The sequence below is a fragment of the Leuciscus leuciscus genome (genome assembly GCF_965113295.1).
Source record: "Leuciscus leuciscus genome assembly, chromosome: 2".
NCBI classification, from domain to species: domain Eukaryota; kingdom Metazoa; phylum Chordata; class Actinopteri; order Cypriniformes; family Leuciscidae; genus Leuciscus; species Leuciscus leuciscus.
In genome coordinates, this window is record NC_138726.1 from 44,154,282 (window position 1) to 44,180,646 (window position 26,365).

Consider the following 26,365-nt stretch of genomic DNA (forward strand, 5'->3'; position numbering starts at 1 on the left):
TGTCCATGCAATCACCAGTAGGCCAGCAATTAGATAATAGGTTGAGCTCAGCAAACAGATGCTTTTAACTGCTCTTATTGATTACTCTGACAAGGTGCTTTTTTTCTATCCACCATCTCTCTCTGCGTTTTTCTGTCTGCCTGTCTGCAGTTTTTTCACTCTCTACTTGGCTTGGAAATACATGGATGCCATGGCTGGTGCTGATTTGGCAGGAATCACAGAATGCAGAACCAACAAAGAGGAAGATGGATTTACTAGCATTTAAAATGGTGCACTATAATTTTCCAATAAAAGACTAGAATAGGCTCTAGGGAAGAGTGCACCGTTTACCATACATATTCAATAATAAAATTGAGTCAGCACACATTTATTATTCAATAATACATATTCTACATGGATGACAGGAATGCGCCGTGTGAGTCACGGTGTGACCCACACTTTAACATCACACAGGTCTCAATGTTAAGGGGATACACTAATGTCAGTACAGATCCCTTGGTGGACATTGACTTAAAAACAAATAAAAACATTACTCTATACTGTTTCAAAATGTTTAAACACACAATTGAAGGGCATGACATCCAAGTACTTTAATTATGTGGAAATTAGTTTCTGCTGAGTTCTGTGGAAGCAGGTTCTGTTTGGGCCTGGTCATTAGCAATGAAAGTGAGGAGGAATAAAGGAATTTGGGGAAATAACTGTGTAGAGTGGAGCAATCTTAGCCATTTATATCTCAACACCAAGGTAGATGATAATAGATTCTGCATGACAAATTTTCTAGGTAAACAGTAGGCTAGGTTTAACGGTAGGTAAAAACAAGCTGTTGACATGGACAAGAACAATGTGGACAAGAGACAACTTAAGTCCCCTAAAGTAATTGAGATATAGCTCCATGCTCTCTTCCATGCTTTTTGTTGTTGTGTGATAAGCTAGTGGCATCAAGTCAGGACAATAACCTGAGGAAGGTTGGATCAGCACTGTAAATTGACATGTGAAGGTGATGATACACAATCTTATCTGAAATAAATGAACGTAGAATCAAATATAGATAGACAAACATATGTAGCATGCTTATCTTTTGGAAAGAGAGCTATGGTATGATGTTGTAATGCCATGATAGCCTATGCATTTTAGACTATAGCTGGTTATTTAGACAGATCTGCCGTATTCAAACAGAAACTAATCCTGCATTGTTACGTGCAGTATGCAAAGATTTATTTATTTTTTTTTTTTTTGAGTTGTAGGCCTGTTTTAATCTATTTTGGGGGTATTATTATTAGAGAAAGAATCTTTGTGATAATTATCAAAAATACCCCATGTATTAAATATTGCACACTGTGCATTCATTTTCTCGGCGATACACAACAAGAAATACAGTGGACCTGACAAGTGCACTTAATGCTGACGCCTGTGCAAACGACGCACCCTATACACACAGCACAGGCACTTTAAAACTGGGTGGTTGAGGGCGAACAGCAGTGGTGCATCGTCTCGCGAGAACTCTATGGTTTGTTTGGGTTTTTTTAAGTCGATTTTGCTTATTATAATGAGTCTCCCCCTACCGACACAGCAGTGCAGTGCGACTGTTCTCCTAGTTCCGTCAGAGGCTTGATCCAGCGTTAAAATCAGACAGGCGACACTATAATTCACTCTCTTCACGCTACCCCTAGCCGAGTTGTCCTGCTTTTGCTTATCGCCCTACGGCACGGCAGCAATTCTGGCTTTCTTCATTCAAGGACAAGCAGAGGAGCGGAAGAGCCCAGGGCAGAGGCGCTGAAGCAAAGCCGGCTTGTGAACTGGAATCACCAGGTAGCCTACAATAATTAAGTCATCTTTGCGGCTTCTGTAGCTTTTACTCGGGCACTTCATATGTTCTTCAGTTGACTAGTCCAACAGTCTACATTGTGTAAAAATAATAAAATATATAGAAGATGAGATCAGAATTTAACGTCAGGGTTCTAGCTACTCTGGGCATACTTACATTTCGATTCAGTTTGCAATAAGGCAGTTTTGTTTATATAATATCGTTGTTGTTTTTGTTGTACAGTCATGAATAGTGATCGGTTTGTAGGGGTTTTAATTAGGAATATAGTGACGTTTAACGGCGTTGATTATTTTATGTCATTTTGAAGGCCACACCGATTATTGCATAAGTGTTATATGAAGCACTGACTTTAATTTCTGTTTTACAGTAGGCTACGCGAAACCAGGATAATTCCAGACAAAATGTGCCGCTAAAATTATGGTCATTGCGAAGAAAATATATTTATAAACAAGTAAGCAAACCGAAAAGCATTGCTCGTGCCTTTAATGGTCATATTTGTGGCGCTGAAGAATGGATGAAATTAGACATGCTAGAGAAATACAGTGGCGCACGCGCACTTCGGAGATCCTGGTTCCCTGATAGCAAGTCTTGTTTACCTTCAGCACCTGTCTACTTCTAACCTTTTTTTTTCTCTTCTTTTTTTAAACCAATTCAACTAGAGCGTCATCCGATCGCTCGTTTGCTTTGAATCTTTCTGGTACGTAAGGCTGTTTACGTGCGTGTCTGTGATTTCTGTTTATTGAAGTTCACCGCAAAACACGGCGATTGGAATTATAAAATGTTGTCGGATTTCCCTCTCATAGCTTTCATGTCAGGGTTAAATGAATGGGTTCATTGTGTTTATTACGGGTATAGCCTAATCGTTTTTTGTTGTTGTTTTTTTACACTTATTTGAATGATTTGGGTTTTTACTGCTGTGCTGATCTCCATGTAGCCTATGCATTATATGTCGTAATACACTCCCAATGTATTTTTATTTTTATATACACTCCCAATGTGTAGAGATAACAGCCTATTAGTTAGATAGCTTTTTTTTTCGCCACAATTATGTAGACCTATCACAATTATGTGGCCATAGGGATGGATTTCAAGGAATTTTATCTATTTTTGCGTGGGTGTTACCATTTTTTCATGTTGTACACTGCAGTTTAAGAAATATTCCAGATGTTTCCTTTTTCTAATTAAAATATTTCAAACAAAACCATTTTCTTGGAAATATTTTTTCATAATTGTTTTTCTGTATGTGTCCTCAATATAACTTTCCACCATGTTAGTCTTCTGTTGTTTCCCTTTATCTATCAAAAGCCAAGCTATGATGACATCATCCTCCAGGTAGATATTGATGAAATGTTTCAGTGACATTTTCCTAAAATGGTTCAAAATTAAATTACTGGTGATGACATCCTCATGTAAGCTAACTCAAATCCCTCCTTGATAAAACACTTAACTGTACCTTTTTTCTGTGCTCAGTTGCAACAACAAAAAAAACCTTATAGTGATAATTGAACGGTTTTCTTGATTTGAACAGAGTACATTTCTGAAAGTCTGCTACCTACAACACAGGCATATTAATTTAAGTTAGATAGCTCAAAATATACTGCATTACAAGAATGACCCACTTGGTCTCTCAATTACATAGAGACTTCTGACTCAGATGTTGATGCAGTTATGATAAGCTTTTAGACTTCAGAAGCTGTGCTCCGCTGGGAAAAGTTAATTATAGTCGTAAAACTGCTTCAGAGAAGGGCAATTAACGTTAATATTCTATTGTAGCATGGACACTACCTCATCAACTGGGGGATTGTTTTGAAAGCTTAAAATATTGTGGTTGTAATTGTAATATTAGCATGTCTGCAGTTGGCTTCTGGACAGCATGAGCACACGCGTGTATGCATGGGCACGTGTTCACTGCTGAGCACTCTCTCATGAAATATTAGATGGACAGACCACGAAACGGAAAATTCCATCGATCTCAGTGGCGCTCATCAAACTGTCAGTTTTGAAATGTTTTGGCCTATTGGTCATACCACTGTGGGTACCACGAACTGACAACACAAATAGAGCGTCACTTAGGTTTTCTGGTGGTATTAATTCGGTCAAAATCTTTGCTTCCACTGATAGTGAGAAGTGAATTCGAACTAATCACGTTTATTCTATTCTGCGCTTTATGGCAGTCGTTGGACCTACTTGTGGTCTTTACAAAATTAACACATGGCTCTTTTTGAGGATATTAATGGCTTAATTCACCCCTTCCTTCACACATGAAGCAAGCAACAGTCTTAGAGATGGAAAAAATTATGAAACCAAGTACAGACCGACTGGACAAATAAGTGAGGATGCAATGAGTAGTGCAGGCTCTTAATTTCCATGGCAACAGTGCTCAACCTGAGATAGATTAAGGTTTGCTGGCAGTGATTGTGACACATGCAAAGAAAGAGAAAGGGACAGATATATGCCTAATGGCTTAGCATTAAAGTTTCCCGTTAAATTGAAAAAGACAGACTGTCAGTCTTCCTCATACGAAAGAATTGTGGAAAGTTAGACATAGAAAGATAGCTGTATGTCTAATGACATGATGGTGTGCACAACAACGTGTAATCCCAAGCTGAAAGCAAACCCCCCAGTGAACTTCATACATGGATTCCAGGATCTAATTTGAGTCCCGGCAGCCTCTCCCCCCTCTGCGTCTATCCGCGATCCCCACTTATAGCTACCCTTGCCCCCCATTTCCGGCATGCAGCTGTCTTTTAAGATATTAATAAATCCATTGAGACGCTGGGACTGATGAATTGCATTGCAGTCCCCCAAGCCTCTTTTCACTATTGATTCCAATATAATCTTACTTGTTATTTTAAGATCGGTTTCTCTGAAACAGCCAAGAGATTATGTAATGAGCAGTCCAGTTTAATGCATTTGGCACCAATTCCTTATTAAGATATCTTTGATCCTAATAATCCATGGATGGTGCCTTTGAAAGCCTCTATTTCATTATTTCGCAGAACACAAAAGAAAATATTTGTAAGAATGTTTCAAATGTTTTTCCATACAATGAAAGTTCATTGTATGGGGGAAAAAAACAAAAAAATTCCGAAATATCTTCTTTTGTGTTACACAGAAGAAAGAAAGTCATAGGCTTGTTAACAACATCAGGGTGAGTGAATTGTCATTTTTGGGCAAACGGCCTCTTTAATTGTGTAAAGGTTGGGTTGCTGAGAACACTTACAGTAAGTGATGCTTTGTGTAGGGTGCTTGTAAAATAGAAAGGGTTGGAAAGACAGAGAGGCAGATGGACTGATAGAGAGAAGTAACACCCTCAAAAATAGAACCCCACACAGGCAAAGGAGGCTGGGGGAACAAAAATAGCCTTGTTTAAACTGACACTTACACAGCTGCAGTCAAATTCATGTGCTTCTATCCCTAACTGTGACCCCAAAACTAATCCAGTCAGCATAGCAACCAGGCAACGTGTAAAACATAAACATTCACCTCACAGGTGTGTTTGTGGGTCCTAGAAAGTGAGCATGAAACCTAATTAGAGCAGACTCTGAATTTATCTATGGATCAGTCCCTTTTTTGTTTTAGCCTGCTTGGCCCATTCAGTGTTCATTCAGTCACAATAGACTTTAAGTATGCAAATTTTAAATGTACATTGAATTCTATCAAGAAGCCTGTATTTTTTTTGCTATGCAAAATTCGCAGATATTGAAATTTATTCTTGGGGAAATTTTCTTTGAATGAGCTTGTTTCTCTGTTTTTCAGCATTTACATGCATAGGATGAAATTGAATGGATCGCAAATCTGTTTTGTTGCCTCAGTTTTGTAACTTTTGTCTTTCATCCACAGGTCATACTGACCTTGGCTCAGAACAGTGAGATCCCAGTAGTTTCCCAGCGAACAAAAGAAAATCACCATGAAGACCTCAGACATTTTCCTTCTGCCCACTGTGCTCCTCATGTTCCTTTTCAACTACTGTCTCGCACAGAGTGAATCTGACCTCGTAGTAGCAACAAGGCTGGGCCATGTGCAGGGTGTACGCTTGCCTGTTCCAGACCGGAGTCATGTGATTGCTTTCTTGGGCATCCCGTATGCTGAACCTCCGCTGGGGAAGAGGCGTTTCAAGAAAGCAGAGCCCAAAAAGCCCTGGAATGGTGTCTTCGATGCTAGAGACTACCCAAATGCCTGCTATCAGTTCGTAGACACCTCTTACCCAGGCTTTCCAGGTATTGAGATGTGGAACCCCAACAGAATGATGAGCGAGGACTGCCTGTACCTTAATGTGTGGGTACCTCCTACCGCTAGGCCACAGAACCTCACAGTAATGGTCTGGATATATGGTGGAGGCTTCTATAGTGGCTCCTCCTCTCTTGATGTCTATGATGGCCGGTACTTGGCATACACTGAAAAGGTAGTGGTTGTGTCTATGAACTATCGTGTTGGAGCTTTTGGATTCCTTGCCCTCAATGGCTCATCAGAAGCACCAGGAAATGTGGGTCTCTTTGACCAGAGGTTGGCCCTCCAATGGATCCAAGAAAACATCCACTTCTTCGGCGGTAACCCAAAACAGGTCACCATTTTTGGAGAAAGTGCTGGAGGAGCATCAGTTGGCATGCATGTTCTGTCACCAGACAGCCGCCCGTTATTCACACGTGCCATAATGCAGAGCGGTGTTCCTAATACACCCTGGGCTACCATTAGTTTTGATGAGGCCCGTCGGAGGGCCACCTCGTTGGGCAAACTCGTTGGCTGCACCGAGGGTAACGATACTGAGCTGGTTGACTGCCTGAGGAACAAACAACCAGAGGAACTAATTGATCAGGAGTGGCAAGTGCTCCCCTATAGCAGCTTGTTCCGCTTTTCCTTTGTCCCTGTCATAGATGGTGTTTTCCTTCCCGACACCCCAGATGCCATGATTAGCTCAGGGAACTTTAAATACACTCAGATCATGCTGGGTGTAAATCAGGATGAGGGATCTTACTTCTTGCTTTACGGTGCACCGGGATTCAGTAAAGACAATGAGAGTTTGATATCTCGAGAAGAATTCCTTGAAGGCGTGAAGATGAGCGTTCCCCATGCTAATGAGATTGGCTTGGATGCAGTTATCCTTCAGTACACTGACTGGATGGATGAGAACAACCCCCAAAAGAATCGAGATGCCATGGATGATATTGTAGGAGATCAAAATGTCATCTGTCCTCTGCAGCATTTTGCAAAGACTTACGCCCAGCACACTGGCCTCCATACCCAGTCGGGAGCCGCAGCTCCAGGGACACCAGGCTGGGGAAACTCAGGACAAACAGGCTACAACAGTGGCAACTCACATGGTAAGGTCATTATAGTGGTAAAGAATAACAGTGTAAAACACACCGGAGTGAAGCATGAACAGTTAATAAACTTAATGCGTCATTGCCGAGTCCGACAGATGTCATTATAAAATCCAAGACCGATGAGATGAAGATAGAGCAACACGGACATTAACAGAGTGTATCTTTAATATGAAATTGTGCAATACCAGTTTCTCTCAATCTATACCCCTTCTTTTTGTTCTTAGGTGCTGTGTACCTTTACCTGTTTGACCATCAAGCTTCAAACCTGGCCTGGCCTAAGTGGATGGGCGTAATCCATGGTTATGAGATTGAGTTTGTGTTTGGCCTGCCATTAGAAAAACGACTCAATTACACAGCAGAGGAAGAGAAACTCAGTCGACGAATGATGAAATACTGGGCAAACTTCGCTCGCACCGGGTAAGAGATGGCAAAATAGCTAAAGAGTCGGTGCCCATGAAAGATTTGTCTTCATGCTTTTTCAGAAAAGGTTCGATTTATCTAATAGTTGTGTAATGTTTTGTATTGTTGCCTGGAAGGTTAACTCCCTACATTATTTTTTCTGTCTCCATGAAGTAATCCCAACATTAACACCGATAACACCCTAGACAGTCGGAAGCGGTGGCCTCAATTTACAGCTACTGAGCAAAAGCATGTGAGCTTGAACACAGAGCCACTGAAGGTGCAAAGGGGTCTAAGAACACAGGTTTGTGCTCTGTGGAATGGCTTCCTGCCTCGCCTGCTTAACATCACAGGTAACAAACCCAACCAGTATATTCCTCTGTCATGCAATTATATTATCTTATATCTTTAAACATGGAAGATCTACAGAGATACTGTAGGTCATTTTCTTAGAGTTTAGTTTTAGTAAAGATGAGAAACTGCAGGTTTGTGTTTTATGGAATGGGTCAGTGGAATTTATTGTTGTTTAGTAGAGGGAGTCTGCATAACAGTAAGATTTAATCATCTTACAAAAGAAAATGTGTTAGGTTGACTTTTTCTATCTAGTTTTCCTCTCTCTTACATTTTTTATTAACATATTTGAAGTCTGAACAAAGTACAGCCATAATATAAACTATCCACTTTGTTTCTCAAGGAAATGCCTTGTCTGTGCTAGTGTATCTGTTTTGCTCAGAATCTAAACAAATGTCCTGTGCCAACTATTACACTGGAAGTGAACCAGAATGTAAAGCAATTAAACACTTGCTCGTGGGTGGGGGCAGGGAGGATTGTGCAGGCCTGTCCATAGTAACTTAGATTCGTAAGTTATAAATTCTCCTGTGGGGGCTGTTGCCAAATTCTTTGTTAAATGGGTGGGACCTTTATAGTGATTCATTACTGTTGAGTAGTTAAGTAGTAATGGATTACTTAGTTTCTACAGCTCTCTGTACAGAAATATTCCTCTTTTCTGCCATTCTTAAAATCATCATTCCCTCAACTTTTTTCTCTTGCCTTTCTGTAAAAGCTCATGCTGTTGTTTTCCTCATTTTTTCCCATATTTCTTACCCAGAAAACATTGATGATGTTGAGCGACAGTGGAAAGTGGAGTTCCATCGCTGGAGCTCTTACATGATGCACTGGAAGAGCCAGTTCGACCATTACAGCAAGCAGGAGCGCTGCACAGATCTCTAGATAAATCTGGTGTTAATGTAAGAAAGTGCAGATCAAAGAAAGGGAAAACTGATGACCATAACCCTTAATAGTCTCTTTTCAGAACAGCAAAGGTTGCCAAAGCTTTTTCGTTGATTACAGTCTCTGAGTAGGCATGAGAGTGAATTTGTGAATGTTGCACTTTAGTGCAGTTTTGTTCCTCCCTGTGTAGAATATTATACTTATCACTCAATTATATTATGTGAATATATATATATATAAAGAGAGGATGCTATTAGAGATTATCAAGCGCTACGGTCATCAAATGTATGTATCAGAAAAAAATGTTATAGTTATATTACCTCTGAACAGTGAGCGTGCATGTCTGTTCCATTGGAACCTAGAAACCCTCATTTACACTGGTCCTCAGGATCCCAATTTTTTAAAATAATTTTCTTGTTTTATATCTTGTGTTCTTATTGGCTTAAATTATATAGGTTGATTCACCATACATGTATCTCCATAATGTATCTACCACATCTACTCAGTAATTCATGTGCTACTTTATCCTGCTGTCTGCTTTCTGACTGTGGTCCAACTCAATATACTAATACTTCATGCTGGAATCAGGAGCCATTTAATTTCATGTATGTTGTTTAACTGTACGGAACAGTTTCTGTGTGGGCGAGTCTGAGTGTTAATGTACTAATATTTAAAACCTATTTTTATTTTGATTGCTACTTATATTGCATGTAGTCTAGTGCCCACAGCATGACTCTTCGTGTGTGTGTGTGTGTGTGTCTGTGTGTGTGTGTGAGAGAGAGAAAGTCTGTGTTTACCATATACCAACTACATAGGACAGTATACATGTCTGTGTATTTCACCTCTTCTTAGTTCAAATTTCATACGGGCATTGTATGTTTGAGTATTTTATCTTGGATGGAGGAAGAGGGCTTGGCGAGTAAGACTAATGTTGTCTGTGTGCCAAAGGGTCAATATCATTTTTTCCCCCTTGCTGTCTCCCTCTCTCGATGGGAAAGGCTTCTCATTACGATAATGGAGGGAGAGTAATTTACTTAGTGCTCATTTGAAATGACAGCCCGCTGTGTCAGCCATCTTAACTCCAGCCCTTTTGATGCAGTGGGAGGATGATGAAGGGAAACACAGGCAAAGGGAAGCTGTAAGGACAAACAAGAATACAGGGTTACAAAATCCACTCCTGTCATGTTCTATATTTATTGTAATATTTGGTGTATTTTTTTATTTAAGTAAATTATTTGCATGATTGCATCAAATATCAAAAGAACTCAAAGTTTTTAGTTAGCTTAAATAAGAGAAAATGTTTTATTTTTTTGTGTATTTATTAAGAGTGTGGAATTGCATACGTACATATTGAATTTTGCCTGTGAATTTGGATCAAACATTATTTTGTATTTTACTGTGTGAATGTATCATGGTCAATCATTCTATCATAATATACACTGGCATATACATGTGAACATGCTGAATTTGTGAATGCTAGCCTATGCCTGTCTCATTGACTTCCCGTCAGTCTGTTTTTACTAAATCTAGAGTATATATCTAGTACCATTCATCTAGCATTTTGTTAACACTGTGGAAGGGATCTGCCTGAGTGCTGTGATGAGACAGCAGGTCTTCAGCACACAAAACGATAGGGTGACATTAAGCATTTAACCTCTGAATATGACTGGAATATGTAGATTAGCTTTAAACAATGCCATTTAAAATGAAAATAATATGTTGTACTAGCTATCAAATAATTTGTTTGTTTATGGGTCTGAATGACAGCTGCTCTTTTCCACCTATCTCTTCCACTCCATGAAATCCCCCTGTGCATGCCTTAGACCCCTCCTCCTCTGTATTATGTGCTTTTAAAATTGACTGTTATCCTCTCTGATAATATTAGTGCTGATGTCTGTTTATAATATTACACATTTATAGCTATAAAAACATTATAATAGCCCAGAGATAGATATTGATGTTAGCAATAACAAAATACACTTAAAATGGAATATATTTATTTGAATGCTTTGATACTCATGTAATGTCACAGACTTGACTGATAAAAACAGTGGTCATGAATTGACAGCAATGATCATAAGTATTGTAACTGTTTATAAATCAGCTGTTTCTTCAAAGCAATATAAAGTGCCATATGCTATCTTGCAAATATTTTTCTTCAGTTCTTAATGTTATTGTTTGGCTAATTTGCATTAGCTTGGCTTTATAAGTTTCCTAATGTCGTATATTATTAAGGCAGTTCTCAAGTAAATTGGTTGAGGAAACCTGCCTCTTAATTTCATCACAAAGAGAAAATGTTATCTATAAATATTATATTGTAAATTCCTATTATTCTACCCCAAATATATGTAGAACAATGCACATAGCTAAACAAGCATGTGTTCTGCATTTATTGCACTTTGACAACATTTATATAATAATAGAAATCACTGTTACTGTTCTTTTTTTAATTTTTTTTTTATTTGATCCAGATATCGCCTGTCGTGTCAAATTAGTGCCAAACATGTATAGTGACAGCATTGTGCAAATCCTACGCATGATGTTATTTGTCATATCCACCCTCTTTGGGCACCATATCAGAAGCTTTCCAACGCAACCACAATAAACAGTTATTGATTTAAAGGAAAGCTGCTTGTCTGTGTGATTCTTCTCTAAAATGATTCTGAACGTGAATTCTAGTAGTTGACTGTTTTGTGCACCAGAGGGCAGCATACGCAAGATTATACATTGTACGGGCCCGACAAAACTTTCTTTTAATAAACTTAGTAATTGTATCTTTAACATATTAACTATATTAAAATATTTATTAATATTTTTAATTATGTAATTCCTGGACAAATGTTCCATGTATTGTAGCCATTTGTAGCACAACATACAAAATAATAAATTCGTTTTAAGCGTTGTCATCTCGGTGATGATCACAATGACGAAAAAAGCAGCAACGGTTTCATCTGAGACAACAGCAAACGTATCACTTCCTCCATAATACGTTGACATAATTGTGGACCAATACATATAAAAACTAGGTCTAGATCAGCTGTATGTATGAATACAGAGCGAAATTAACATTTAATTTGGGGGCGGGGGACATTTAGAGAAATCGCGAACTAATTGCGCAGTTTGAACGCAGCTTTGAATGTCTTGAGTACCTTTCTGGTGTTGACCAATAACAACCGAAGGCTGTAATTTAGACCAATAAGCACCATTGAATCACAGTGTCATCTTTATGGCGCACTTATGCTACCCGTTTAGTTAAAAATGCTTTTATTATTGTTTCATAATGTAAATAGTTGAAGAATAAGTATCATATTAGTTTATGCCAGTCATTGGTTCCCAAGTTAGCTAGCTTTCTCCTAACATTTCTAAACCGCAGTCCTCAGTTGTAGTTAAATCTAAACAATGACTTCAGCCTCTACCAAGGTAACTTGAATGGGTTTATAAATATGGTACATAAAGAAAGATTAAACGTTTGTCTTGATAGTGTACGTCCATATTAACTGCTTCGTCGTATTTTATTTTTTGTCTTGGTTTGTTAATGAAGCTATTAATTGCTAGCATGCTAACTATCAACCATATGTCCGTTTCTGAAAACATACACGGTTTCATAAACATTCGGTACAGTATTTACTTCTTGCTTTACGTATTTAGGTTGGTGAGATCTTTTCTGCAGCCGGAGCTGCTTTCACAAAACTGGGAGAGTTAACCATGCAGCTGCATCCAGTGGCCGATATTAGTCCAGCAGGGTGAGTGAGACACTCTATTCACCGTGGGGTCCTTTATTATACACACAATGCATTAGTCTTTTGGTACATTTACTCATTTTTTTAGAGAACGTGTAACGTTACTTTGTGTAATGGATATGGCCCGTACATGGAAAAAATGTACATGAATAATTTTACCTATATTTTGTCTTATTTTATTTTTGAATTTCCCAATGATCCCTCAAAAGTTGACAATGCTCCTTATCTACTTTTTAATATTATCCCACTTAGTTTGTAGCTTGCAACTGCTCCAAGATGTCATGGACAAGATAAAGTATTGTTTTCAATGATATTATGGGCCTTGTAACTTCTGTTGCCGTTTACTGGGAGAGCTAACTTAGGTGGATACACACAGAGTCTGAAGTAGCTTGAACACTTTTCCATACAAAAACACAATGTAAAGACACCCTTCTCACCATTTTGGCATATGTCTCTTGTTATGTTTTACTATGGGTTAGAGTCTATAAAATGTGTCTTCCTCAAATGCAGGTGAAATTTGCACTTTTTAATTTGCAGTTAACATTTTCCTTAAATCTAGAGAGGATTGCTATTTTCTAGATTCCCATTCCTTGTGGAAATTCAATAAAAGCCAAAAGAAGATTCTGAAAAAGTTGTAATGTTTTATATTTGTGTTTGTAGGCCATACAAAGTTTTGTCAGTAATTAATTAGACATTTTCTAAACACAAGGCCACAAGTGAAGACAACTGTCAAGAGGAAGATTTATGAGGATGGTGGAATTCCTTTATCCACTGATTCACCAAAGAAGAGTATGAAAAAGGTGCCAGTTTCTATGGCTCCCCCAGCCCCACCTAAAGTCATCGCTGTGCCAACATCTCAGGTTGTGGTGACTGCAGGTTTACAGCGCCCAACCACAGGTGCATCTAGCATTAAGTCATCAAAAACAGCAGGTGAGCATCCTTAATGCACTCATTTGTGTTGCATTTCATTTTTACACGTACATTTTTTTTTTTTTAAATACTACTTTCACTTCGACTGATTTAAGCAATTTGAATATAGTAAAATATAACTAATGCATTCCTATAATTTTCCCTCAGATGTCACTCTGAGTGCACTGAATGACTCTGATGCCAACAGCGATCTGGTAGATATCGAGGGGTTGGGTGATAGTTCCACATCTAAAAAGCTCAATTTTGATCAAGGTAAGAGACTGTTCCTCAATATTTAGAATTTTCTCATGTATATATTTAAATTACTTATATTGTGCTATTCATGTTTTTCCACATAGTCTGTTATTTCCTTTGTTCCTGTTTCTTACGGTAAAAACATTTTTTTTCCCTTGCAGATAGTCTAAATCTTGACTCCAGTCTCATCATGAATTCCAGTGACTTGCCGTTGTTATCCCGTTGAAATCTTCTGCAACATACTATCAGGAAATTGAACAAATATTTTTACTTCAGTAAAGGAGCAAGAAACTTGCATTTTCTTAATCTGGTGAAAAGGTTTCTTTTTCCAGTAAAAGACTCATTTCTAAGTTAATAGTGAAGGTAGGCATATTTTATCAGTGTAAAATTGAAAGATGCTAACAAATATTGCTTAATGCATATTAATGTTCTTGGTCCAAAATGCCTCATTTTAAAATAAGTTACTGTAAAGGCATTATTGTGTATATATTTTTTTAACCATTCCAATAAAACATTATGACCCGTACTTTGTTTTGTGGGGAAAGTGTAGCCAAAAGGCTTGAAATGCATTGCTGGTTGTCGAAGCTTTGTTTGGTAAACTGTTAAAAAAAAGTTATTTTTTCATGTTTAGTTTTATATATAGATATATATTTTTTGCAATACCTTTAGTCTATTTCCCACATAATATTACTTAACATTTTTCCACAAAAAAATAGAAAATAAAAACCGTGCCATCTCCTATAGCTAAAACACAACAAAAAAAGTTGACCTCAAGATGATCTTCAACCAGGTTTTTCTGGAATCATTTTAGAGCAGTGTGGCAGTAGCATCTTCTACATAAATGCAGCTTTAGCAAGTTCATTTTTGTTGACTTAAAATTCTAACCTAGTGGGTTTATTGATCTGAGCTAATTTTTGCATAATTGGGCTGTTAACGAATTAGTCATATAGTCTTAGCCCTACCAATGTTTCTACATTAAGAACAGCCAAATCAGTGTTAAATCACTGATTGCATATTGAAGAGTGTGTAAAATGCAGCCCAGCAGATCTCCTCATAATGACACTTTCTGCCTATATCTTTGTTCCTCATTTGTTAGAAGTAACCCCAATAATTGTGGCCAAGAGTGCATAAGTTAGAATAATGTTATTTTTAATGGTGTTTTCTTGCAAGACTGAACAATGGCTTTCATTTTAATTATGAGATTGTCAAGGTGAAATACATACAATAATTCATTTCTGGACAGGTGGTTTCCATAACGCTCCAAAAACTGGAGAGTCGCAGAGTGTGTCTGTCTGACGGGAGCAGCACAAACCATACTGGCAACCCAGGGAGAGGGCAGCTGCCAATATTGATGTGCTGCTACTGTCAGGCACACTGAGGCATCAAGTGGTCCAAGGGAGGAAAGAGGACGAAAGGAACATACAAAATATATGCAGATTAATTCAACAGCTTTAAAGGTTATACTATCATAGAAAAAAGCAATGCTGATCTCCTAAAATACAGCCTAGCAAATAAAGGATGTAAATTTACAGCTTTTAAAAGAACAACTCACTGAAGAGGCCACCTAAGCCACACCTGGTGACTCAGTCATGAATCATTTATTGTTTGTCTGGTCATTTGTAAAAAAAAATTATACAAAATAAATATATATCATTTGAAAAAAAAAAAAAAACCTGCTTTGTCACATTTTTATTCATAAATCTGAAAGACAGTTTTAACTTGAAACCTAAATTCTAAATACAATACAGACAGCATATCACATTACTTATTATCAAAAAGCTTACCTCTGATGCATTTATTACACTCAGATTTATGATACAAGCAGAACACTAGGTATTTAATACTGTCATGTTAATGGAGAAACTCCCAGGCTCCCAGTGACAGCACATCATAATTTGGAATTTGCCCTTAGAACTTACAAACCATGATGTGCTGCTACAGGGCACTCTGGGCTAAATAAAAAGATGACGACAGACTTCAGTGGTCCTCACTAGGATAAGATTAGAGACAAAATTAATTGTTGGATTAAGTGTGACATAGAAATGTCTTGTGCATATTTAGCGCCATGATTAAGTTATTAAAAATTAATGACAGAGCAAAATTTGATGAGAAAGCAATGTGAACAAATTGCTTCTTTTGTTTCTAAAAAATTTAATAAAAGTTGTGTGACAGCAAAGAGTGACAGTATTTCTGCAATTTCTCTGGCACAGACAATCATGTGGAAGCTTGTGGTCATCCACATCTTTATAATGACAGTCTAATAATGCCCTTTGAGACTTAATAAGTGAGTTACTGTGCACACACTGTCCTAAAATGGATGTTGAGGATGAAGACAAAATGGAGGATAACAAAAGGGGGAGATGAGGAGAAAAAACTAGTGCCTGTCAAAAAAGGTTTTATTACCATGGGAATAATTTACTTTGGGTGAAATGAAGCAAGCAAAAATTATAATTTATTATTAATATTTATATTCTTTAAAAAAAAAGTATCTTCCAACTTCTTGGGCTTAATATTGTGAAACAAGATTAAGTGTCACTCTAATAAATCAAATGTATCTAATAGCATTACGCATACAGCAATTTAACATTTTATATTTTTATTAATAATCCAATGAAGTAATTGTTGCCAAGAATTTTTTTAAAATTAACTTCAAGGATTAAAAGTAAAATTTGTCCAAATGTAAAAAAGAGGACAGAAAAAAAAAAGAATGCTTGTACACTCCACAAGAATCATTTTCAAAAAGGCAAATACTTAGCAAAAATGGGCAAGTTTACATTAACAAACAATTAAACAGAAACATAATTACAAATTTAAGGTTTTTAACTTTAAGGTCTGCAGTATATTGAATAACACAGTAGGTTTTAATTATGGAGAGATATGAGAGGATGAGTGAGGCGAGAAAAAGGGAGGAACATCTGATTTTTTAAAAAGTGTGATTTTGAGACTACCAGATTATTTTTAAGATGAATTACAGTAGTATTCATCTGTAAAAAGCAAGTGATGGTCAAAGCGATGAGGGTATATGACAGATCATTTGTTGCAGTGTGTAAAAGGTAAATGGTAGAAAGATCTTGGCCCATCACCACATTTCACTGTTTTTTTTTATTGTTTTTTTGTTGTTGTTTTTATTTAGCTTGTAAATAAATTAACAAAAAATAGGTTAAAATAAGCTTACACCTACAACACTGGACCAACATAAATGTAGCATCAATTAAGTAGGAAAACCACAATAAAAATCATTGTTTTACTGAAAAACTAATTTTATTTTTATTTTGCTCAAAACCAATGACTGACAAAAGTTGAAAGGCCTAAAAAAGTATTTGATATTTATAATCTCAACTGTTGTGGCAGAGAAAAAGAAACACCAAGTATTTTTGAAGGGCTTCATTTTTTTCTTTTAAGTACACCACACCCTATGTTGTCTGATGAAGTTCTAATGTCAGCAGAAAATCAAGGCCTAAATACAAAATAATTAATTCTGACTATTGTAATATGCCAAAACATGATCTTTAATTTTTGCTTAAAGATATTTGAGACTTCATCTTGAAGTTAAAGTTCACAAAAAAAGAGGAAGTTTATCTATAGCAAAATGCAGGCTAAATTTGTGCTACACAAAAGCCAAACGTTCTTAAAAACGTATGATATTTAATATTTTATGTTTAATACTTTTAGTTCAAATCAACCCTGACAAACAGTTACATCTCATAAAGGGTAGCCTATTTATGGTCCGAGTCAAATGATCACGTCAGCACAGTTGCAGAAGGCATTTGCTTCTGTCTACTTCTGCCCGTCGTTCATCGAGAGAGGCAGAGAAAGGGGGGTGGGGGGTGTTAGCAAAAGAGAGGGAGAGAGAGAAAATGAGAAAAGGATAGACAGCAATGGGTGGGAGAGGGAGACCTAAAAGAGAAGCTCACACACTTACATAGACACATACACACCCTGGCCTAACTTTGCTCACCCATTCAAACCAGAGGCCGTTTTGGTTAAGCTTTGAAACGGACACAGGAAAGATTTCACTTACCCTCGATCCACGTTTTTCAGAATGTTAGGCAACAGGGGAGAGGAAAAGGTTCCTGGTATTCCCAAAGTAACCCGCCGGACTCCCCTCTTCCAGTGTAGTCTGTCTCCTGCACCTGGGTAGGGGGGAAAAAAACAGTAATTCCCCAACTTAATTCAATGAAGTTGTTTTTGTATTCAAAAAAGCCAAGCAAAGTACTTGAAAAAGACTTTTTCATTCTTTCAGAAAACTCGATTAAACTCACAAAGTAGTTCGCCCACTGCAAATATTTTAATTCTACGCAAATCTACAGCTAAATCTACAATTAAAACACTTTGGCTGCTTTCAAAAAAATTGTAGAAACAGAATTAAAAAGTTAAACAAACCCACAAATGCACTTATCAATGGGAATCCCAAGTCTTAATTTCAGGTCAAAAATACACCCATTCGTCTGAGCTTGGGGCTCCCATTCCAGATTGGGGGGTGGGGTTCCAAGAGTCAAATAAGTGCCTAAACCTTTTGTCCACCAGCACCTATTTTCAGCCCTTAAACCCCTTTCTCTCCCTATTCACCTTCAGACCAGCAGTCCAGTGCAGTGTGCAGCCTCTGCTTAGCTGTAGCTAGTGAGGCTGCCTGAGGAACTTGGTAGGCATAAAAAGCAGGGGTTGTAGCCTTTTTCCCGGGGCATCAGTTTCTACAATTAAAATGAACATTTTCGGGGGACAGGAAAAATCTCCAAAAAAATCAGGGCATCGCCCAGGGGTCCCCTTAGAAGAGTGTGAAGTTTGAGGACAGTCGGCGCTACCGTTTCAGAGGAAAAAATTAATTTCTAGGGCTTAGTGTCTGGGGCGCGTCAGTGCTAGCAGCTCTCGCTTGCTTGATTTCTTGTAGCCTTGCCAAAGCATTCATACAGCCAACGGAGAGAAAGAGAGGGAGGAGGGGGGAACAAAAGAAGGAGAAGGCTCGGCTGCAAAGATGCACAGAAAGGGGGATATGAAACTAGGAAAAGTGTTATGTGTTTGTGGTGTTTTTTGCGTTACACTGCGGGAAAGCTTTCACCACAAACTCCAACACAATCGACCGCACAGGGTTTTTTCCAAGTACAAACGCATTGTTCAAAAACAAAAAACAACAACAAAAAGATTTTATAATCTCGCCATTAGTTCATTATCCATTAAAAAAACTAAAAAACAAAGAAGGAACAGTAAAAACAGATGTCAAGAGTTTGGAGTGCTCAAACAAAGCAAAGTTTTCATACTTTTATACTCTTAGTGCGACCGGATTTTAAGCAGGGTCTCTGTGGGTTTTCTGTGTAGTACAAGGCTAGCTACAAAGATTGGAGAATATGTTGATCTGGTTCTACAGATAGTTTTACTGAGTAGCACAACCATGGTCCAACAGTACACACAAACCACACACACACACACACACACACACACACACACACACACACACACACACACACACAGAGAGCCAGACAAGACAAAGGCCTCTGTGATTTGATATATATATATATATATATATAATAAAAAATAAAAATACGGATTACAAAGGAAATCAATGTCCAGCCATCAATACATTTTCAGATTAATATATTGTTATGGAAAGTTAAATTAAAATATAATCTTACATTTCATAAGTTGTCTGAAAACCATATTAGCTTCACAATAATTTACTAATAACACACAGCTAAAGCTAAATAACATATTTTAATAAAATCACTGTTATTATAAAACTGAAACAGCACTTTTATATTGTACTCTTGTGAATATCATTTTGGTCCCAAAAGTATACAGTCCCTTGTCTTTTACCTTTAAATCCTGCAAGTACCATCACGTACAACCAAAAAACAAAAGCACTAAGCTTCAGGAACCACACGCCAAAACAGGAAGACTAAAAATACCTCAACTAAAAACGTAAAAGGCAAGAACTAAAGGTTTTTTTGTGTGTGTGTGACATCTGCCAGTAAAGACTTGATTGAATTAAACAATAAGAACAAATTCCTAGCAATTCACAATACTACAAAAACTTATTACAGCCTTGAAAATGAGAAATATAGAATAAATAATGGCAATATGTGGTTAATGAGCATGTTAATCTGTTTTTTTGTTTTTTTTTACTAAAAAAAATGTAAAACTACCTTTTTCAAATCCAAACTACACATGCCATGCCCAGCCTCTCCCTTATATTACTTTCAGCAGATGTGTAGCAAAAATCAAGAAATATTGTTAAATATGACATCCAGGAACAGGTGCAGAGCTTTCATGGCATACCCAAGATCACATCTTCACTCTATGCCATTTATTAATAAATAAAAATAAAAAAAAAGCTCAGGCAATGGCAAAACAGTACACGCACACTGCATACTTTTAGATATTCTAAAATATTCAATATGACAAGAACCACTGATCAAATCTTTTACAGCTAATTTTTTTTTTAAAGATTGTTCTTGAAGAAAATCTTGAGCCCAGAAAAAAAGAAAGAAAATGCAACAAGGAAACCACTGGAATTAATACATTAACTATAAAGCAAACACCATGCCAAAACTAAGAAAAAGCAACGTGTACTTTTATCACAAGGTTACAGGGTCATTGTAAAGACCACAACAGTCCTTTTGACAATAACTTCAACACTTTATGACAACTTTTAAAACAGCACAGCAAAGTCACACATCATTCTATAATATTAGTCATACATCTGTAATTTTAATTGCAAATTAATTGGTTTGACACTGACTGTAATTGGACTTTTTTTTGACAAAACAAAACATGCTCTAGATACATATAAATAGCAACGCACGAAAATAGGTTGCGATTTTACAATCTGTAAGATTAATTTGCCAGGCATACCTACGAGAAACGCTATAAAATGATCAGTTATTATTAAACGTAGTTACCTAAAGCGATGTAAGATGGGTGCATGTTTCAAAACGGCCAATTAGTCGAGTATCGACAAAATATATTGTGAGGCAAGTAATGAATTGTTTTAAAACGTGCATACTTGGAAGCTCGAACTTTTGATTCATCGCCAAATAATTCTGCCGTGGTCTTGAATGTCACCTCAAAGCGCGTCTTCAACTAACGTTACATTCGAAAAATTCGTCATTATTTTTTTTGCCGCTTCCAGAGTTCTACGTTTCGTCACGCTGTCACCTTAAGATGTCATTTGAATTTTGACGAACCAACGTTCTGATGTTCGAATCACAAAGACAGAACAATATTATTTAGCTGTCATTTTGAAGTTAAACAATATGTTTTCATTCCTGTCTACACTGTTTCGATTGACGAAATCGCTGTGAATGGATCTAATGACCAAATCTCTTATTAGATGGATCGAATTAAAAGAGGGGAAAGTAGTGCTTGAAGCTTGGTTGTGGGTGAGGGGACAGATACAGAGGGGAGTGGTTCAGAGCATTAGACGCACCGAGAAATCATTGTCTTTAAAAGCTAACATATGCCAAAGACTAGAAGACCACTTTATTCGGTTTGCTTTATGGTGTTAATATAGTCAAATCATCGTTTAGTTTGTAATAAGTTGTTTGGACGTTATCCCGCGGGTTCCAACACGTTTTGGAGGTAGTCTGTTTAATTATACTAAGAAATAATGTTTGTTTTTGTTCAACACAAAAGAAATAAGTGCCGAAACAGCTTACACTAAACAACAAATATAAAGTTAGCAACGTCTTTCTATAACGCATACGTCATTTTCTGAAAGTACTATTAGTTTGTAGCTAGTAGCTACATGTTCGTTACTTCTTTTTTTCCAATAAGTTAATAATAAATGATAAACTGGATCAATTTCACAAAGCTTGCAAAAAAATATGTCGATTACAAAAAAGCAATAATTATATAAACAAAAAAGTAATAATTACATACCTTTTATGAAAATCCTCTTCCAGTTTCCAATATTTGAAAAAGGTTGTTAACGTAATAAACAGTCTTGAGAAGAATTTTTTTTAATATAATGTAGCTGTTAGAAGTGTTCCAGTCACTGATGCTCTGAAGTTTGAAAATGGCGCCAATGTTCCACTGCAGCAGCTCTACCACTGTGATGACACGGGACAGATAAAAAAATAAATATAAATTTTCCTCAGTGAAAAATATTTTTTTCCACAAACGGATCTGTTGCACTTTGGCTAAAATAAGCTATTCTAGTCATCTCTTGTTGAATTATTTGCTTCTATAATTTATAATTATTTTTTGATAATTTTTGATAACCGTCAGTTCATGCCTTAGCCGCGGTGCAGGTCGGGAAGTGCCCTTGCTGGTTTTCTTTTAAATTTCCAAACTACAGTCCTGAATGGCCGCCATGTCGCCCCCTGTTGTATTATCTGTGTATTTTATGAGCTTGCACCCCACAGTCGATGTCAAAAGCTTTGTTTTTTGCGCTATGACTCCAACAACAACAAAAAACTTTACAAAGTATTTACTTGACATTTTTATACCCGCTTGTATTTTTTATGTTTATATTTCTACCTCCCATGGCACCTGTTATTTACTCATTTATATTGTAGTTTTTTTTTTTCTTTCCTTTATTAATGTTTAATGATGATATTCTTTAAAAACAAAAAACTTGAACACAAATGAAAAGACCAACACCAGAGTTAACTGTTGAAGTTTTACTAAATTTGACAAATGTAGCAACATATTCTAACAATAGTACACAGAACCTGATATAATAGGCCTAATGTCCAGGGCAGAGACAGAAACTTTTGGCAAAAATCCAACAGATAGCAGGGGCTAAAAAATAAAAACATTTAAATAAATTGTGTGTGTGTGTGTGATTTCTATTTCTTTATCTATGCCTAGTTATGAGTTTAGTATGCATTTGATTTGACATAGACAGCAAGCTGTCTTTTATATGGTAAAAAAAAAAAAATTCAGATCCAGAGTAAGTTGCTTGCATCTTATTTAAAAAATAAATAAAAAATTTCACTGACTGGTCCAGGGTGAGTCTCCTTGCAACATGTCTGCTCTTAATGCAATAATAAATATCGGAGAAATGAATTATGACTACATCAAAAATCACCCCCAAAAAATCTCTTAAAACATATGGATACTCAACATGATCTGTGCATCAGCACTACCATGAGTAATGACTGTATCATACAGTACATTATCATTTACTGCAAAAGCAAATTATAGTCTGTACCGAGATCTTCACAGAGGAACAGAAAGAGCTAGATTTATTGCTGCAATACTGACAAGGTATTTCATCAATAACATGCATTCTTTCACTAATACCATATATAAATGTTTACATTTAGACAGGCTATCCTTTAGTTTAGAAAATCTTGCAACAGGACAGTTGATCATTAACCAATGTAATACCAAGCAGTAATAACAAGTCTCTGAGGCTGAGGTCTTCCGTGGATCATCTGCTTTTAACTTATTTTAGTAAGACGGAAGGACAAAGGGTAGTTTACTTGTTCCTTATACTAATGTACTCGTGTTCAGCGTACTTAGAAAGTACACAAAGCAAGGTTCCTGGTACAATACAACTGTATGAAAAAGGGAGTAAGGGACACTTTTTGACCACTATGGCAAAACTGAAGGTCTGTTTAAATTATGTAAATATAACATGTGAACAAGATGCCTAAACCGTCACCCTTAAGAAGTTTATTCTACAACAAATTAAGATTCAATACTCACAGAAGGACAAACAAATCTGGAACAGTGCTTAATGGTGCATAGCATCTTTAAAAGAGCTTATAATTAGATTTTCATTTAAACAGGTTCAGAAAATGTTTATTAGAACAGTTGAATTATTCACAAAAAGATATAATAATCTATGACAGCACTAAACATAGTTCATGCACAAAATATGTCTAATCTGAGGTATGCCAACAACTGCAAAAATAGATAAACAATAAATGAGTGTATTTTTCTATATGCTTTTGCAATTTATATACATTAAATCAATAGTAAACCTAATCAACATTTTTTCAATAACGAATTATCCCTCCAAACAATCAACAAGAAAAACAATCTGTTAGGGGTCTTGAAAAGACAAAACAACCACAAGATCCTCCACGTTTTATGTGAATACACAGGATTATACAAATACATTGAATATAACAAAACATTACAGTTTATTTCAAATGAATCCCATTTGAAGGCAGTTCCACCAGGCTCACTAGTTGGTGTCCTGCACTGTTATTCCTTAAGGTAGACCTCTGAATATTTTGTTTTCAGCAGTTGGCCCATTGTCCTTATGGTTCCTTGTCTCCTCAGCTTCATTCTCCTCTTCCTCTCCTTTTCCCAGCATTCTCAGTGGCCATAGCAGACCATGCTGGGCATGTTTAGGTTTTTGACAGCAGGGCCCATTTTTCTCTTTGGTAAGGAAATAAAGCAGTGCATTCAGCCAGGCGTTGAATGAGGCCAGAGGCCGAGTGATTTTATAACAGATGGAAACCATGCGCATGGTGTGGCACTGCACCTTACTTGTCACTTTCAGAAGCAGGAAAATGGTGCGAGTGACATGGAAGGGAAAGAAGCAAAGGGCAAAGAGCAGAGTGATGGTAATTATGGTCTTGATGGACTTGCGACGCCTGTTCACGTAAGGCGAATGAGCCCCCAAGATGATTGACATGCCCTCTCCCCCTATCCCTGCGACGCTTTCACAGCCCGTCCCACTTCTGACTCTTTGAGGAGGAGGTTGAGAGTGCAGCGTCCGAAATATAGTCAACACCACACGCGAGTAGCACCAGGCAATGATGCTAAATGGTGCAAAAAAACCCAAGAAATGAAGCGTGACCCCGTATGGGATGTAATCATGGAACTCTCTATCAATGGCATCATCCCAGCAATTATTGAACATCTCCTCCCTCGTGCCCTTGCCTTCACGTGGAAGATACTGCGTCTGTGCAAAACGAAAAATTGGGCATGTTAGTGCAAAAACAGCAATCCACACCAAAACGCAAGTCCCTTTCACGGCTCGTTTGGTCTCCAAGGTGATGGTCTTCATGGGGTGACAGATGCCCAGGTATCGGTGCACTGAGATACAAGTGAGAAAGAAGATGCTGCAGTAGAGGTTGAAGTAAAAGAGGAAGCGCACTAGGCGGCACATGAAGTCTCCGAACACCCAGTCATCCCGCATTACGTAACTAGCCACCAGAAAGGGCAGGGATAAACCATACATGAAGTCTGTCGTGGCCAGGTTCACCATGTAAATCAGGGACGCATTCCAGCGTCTGGTGCGTCGAAAGGAACGGTAGAGAACCACAAAGTTAAGGGTTATACTGAAGACAAAGGTAAAGGAGTAACAAATTGGCAGGAAGATGTACTTGTAGGACTCGTCAATATTGCAGGAGCCAGTAACTGAAGAATTAAGTGAGGAAGAAAGCTGGGCGTCTGCACCCTTCTCTGTTTCAAACAAAACAGTAGGCACTCTTGTCGTCATTGTCGGCTAGTTCTTAAGGAGCGTCCTTGTTTCATCCTCCCATTCTTTGCTTCCGAGACCACCTCTTTTCCAATAAGCAACTTTTTTGAGTTTCCTGCGATCTCCTACTCCTTGTTTAGTTTAACATCTAAGAGAGATACATTGCTGTTAGAATACAAAAAATGTAACCAATTGTCAAAACCTTTGCAGATGTCATCTCACAAAAGCCTCCCACTTGCTCTTTCTAGCCCTCCCCGCATCCCCATTACTCTTTCACAACCCCTGGTACTGTTTGCACATAGGTATATATGCTGCTGATTCAGGCCCTTTTCACTTCATTAACCCATCAAACAGTAACCACACTTCCCCTCTATGTCCTATTCTCTATCTTACCCGCCCCTCAGCCTGTCCCTCACATCATGACTCTCTACCCCATTCCTTTTAGCATTCTACGCCTAGACTCCCTCTGGATCCATTTGCACATTAAACAACTTTGGGATGCTATGTCATAGCTATCCCTACCTCCTGGTAAAGTTAGCACACAGCTGACTGAGCCCACGGTGAATTGCTTATTGCCTACCACTCCTCAGACATATAAGACACTATGTCAATAAATGAGTGAGTATCTGAAGGTCACTAAATGACATTAAGGTAGTCTGCTTTGGCTGAATAAATAACAAGGTCCTTACTTGGGAAATAACACAACATCATAAACAGAGCAAACAACCCTAATTATAAATCACATTACCTACATATTGCAAGAGGTCATTGCCTGAAATTATTTAATGGCAAAGACAAGAAGTAAAAAGAGTATAAAGACAAGAAGATTTATAGGTTTATATATATAGGTATTGTAAAACCATTTACATGACATGCAAGGACAACAACAAAACACCAGTTACATCTGGTTATGAGGTGAAAATGTTCACTTACCTATTTAATAGAGCAATAAAGTCCTTTTTTAGAAAAAAGAAAGAATCTTAGTATGAATAAAACTCGAGGAGTACCTCTATTCCAACACTGAATACAGTTAACAGCTAATTTGACTATCAAGCTAAATACAGAAGAGCAAAATCAAAGAAGATTTGTTTGCATCATTGGCTCCGTCTAGTCAATTCACCCTTGAATCTTTCCCTTTAACATCAGTTTCTCAAACTATTTTTACCATTCTCTCAATCCAACCCTCCTTGGTCATCTCTTGCTCCATGATCTGTCCCTCCCTCTTTCTTCTTTCCTCTATTAGTGCTGAGCTGGCCTTTTGACAATACAAACTCTGGCTAGGCAAAATACACACACACACACACAC

General features: G+C 37.4%; 3 protein-coding genes across 4 annotated transcripts; 2 read left to right on the forward strand and 1 right to left on the reverse strand.

The window, feature by feature from the left end:
- Positions 1-1,472: 1,472 nt before the first annotated feature.
- On the forward strand, positions 1,473-11,405 carry ache (acetylcholinesterase (Yt blood group)). 2 transcript variants are annotated; one of them, XM_082161774.1, is made up of 5 exons: positions 1,473-1,809; positions 5,669-7,146; positions 7,374-7,566; positions 7,723-7,901; positions 8,657-11,405. In XM_082161774.1, exons 2-5 carry the CDS (start codon positions 5,736-5,738, stop codon positions 8,776-8,778), a joined length of 1,905 nt encoding a protein of 634 aa, XP_082017900.1. In that variant the 5' UTR covers positions 1,473-1,809; positions 5,669-5,735; the 3' UTR covers positions 8,779-11,405. The 2 variants fall into 2 exon arrangements, with proteins under 2 accessions (XP_082017900.1, XP_082017901.1); XM_082161775.1 differs by lacking the exon at positions 1,473-1,809 and adding an exon at positions 1,839-2,522.
- Positions 11,406-12,005: 600 nt separating this feature from the next.
- LOC309492763 (BPTF-associated chromatin complex component 1) lies at positions 12,006-14,208 on the forward strand. The gene is made up of 5 exons (XM_082161779.1): positions 12,006-12,198; positions 12,427-12,521; positions 13,228-13,448; positions 13,596-13,700; positions 13,844-14,208. The coding sequence occupies exons 1-5, from the start codon at positions 12,178-12,180 to the stop codon at positions 13,906-13,908; spliced, it is 507 nt and encodes a 168-aa protein (XP_082017905.1). The 5' UTR covers positions 12,006-12,177; the 3' UTR covers positions 13,909-14,208.
- A 606-nt stretch (positions 14,209-14,814) lies between these two features.
- LOC309492760 (P2Y purinoceptor 3) lies at positions 14,815-26,313 on the reverse strand. Its single transcript, XM_082161776.1, has 4 exons — positions 25,993-26,313; positions 21,555-25,207; positions 17,704-17,815; positions 14,815-15,672 (listed from the first exon to the last, which is right to left on the reverse strand). Exon 2 carries the CDS (start codon positions 25,078-25,080, stop codon positions 23,842-23,844), a length of 1,239 nt encoding a protein of 412 aa, XP_082017902.1. The 5' UTR covers positions 25,081-25,207; positions 25,993-26,313; the 3' UTR covers positions 14,815-15,672; positions 17,704-17,815; positions 21,555-23,841.
- Between the last annotated feature and the right edge of the window lie 52 nt (positions 26,314-26,365).

Coding starts and splice junctions, on each gene's coding strand:
- ache (XM_082161774.1), top strand. CDS start 5,736: ATGAAGACCTCAGACATTTTCCTTCTGCCCACTGTGCTCCTCATGTTC. Junction 7,567..7,722: donor GCAAACTTCGCTCGCACCGG/GTAAGAGATGGC, acceptor GTCTCCATGAAG/TAATCCCAACATTAACACCG. Junction 7,902..8,656: donor TCGCCTGCTTAACATCACAG/GTAACAAACCCA, acceptor TTTCTTACCCAG/AAAACATTGATGATGTTGAG.
- LOC309492763 (XM_082161779.1), top strand. CDS start 12,178: ATGACTTCAGCCTCTACCAAG. Junction 12,522..13,227: donor GCCGATATTAGTCCAGCAGG/GTGAGTGAGACA, acceptor TCTAAACACAAG/GCCACAAGTGAAGACAACTG. Junction 13,449..13,595: donor TAAGTCATCAAAAACAGCAG/GTGAGCATCCTT, acceptor ATTTTCCCTCAG/ATGTCACTCTGAGTGCACTG.
- LOC309492760 (XM_082161776.1), bottom strand. CDS start 25,080: ATGACGACAAGAGTGCCTACTGTTTTGTTTGAAACAGAGAAGGGTGCA.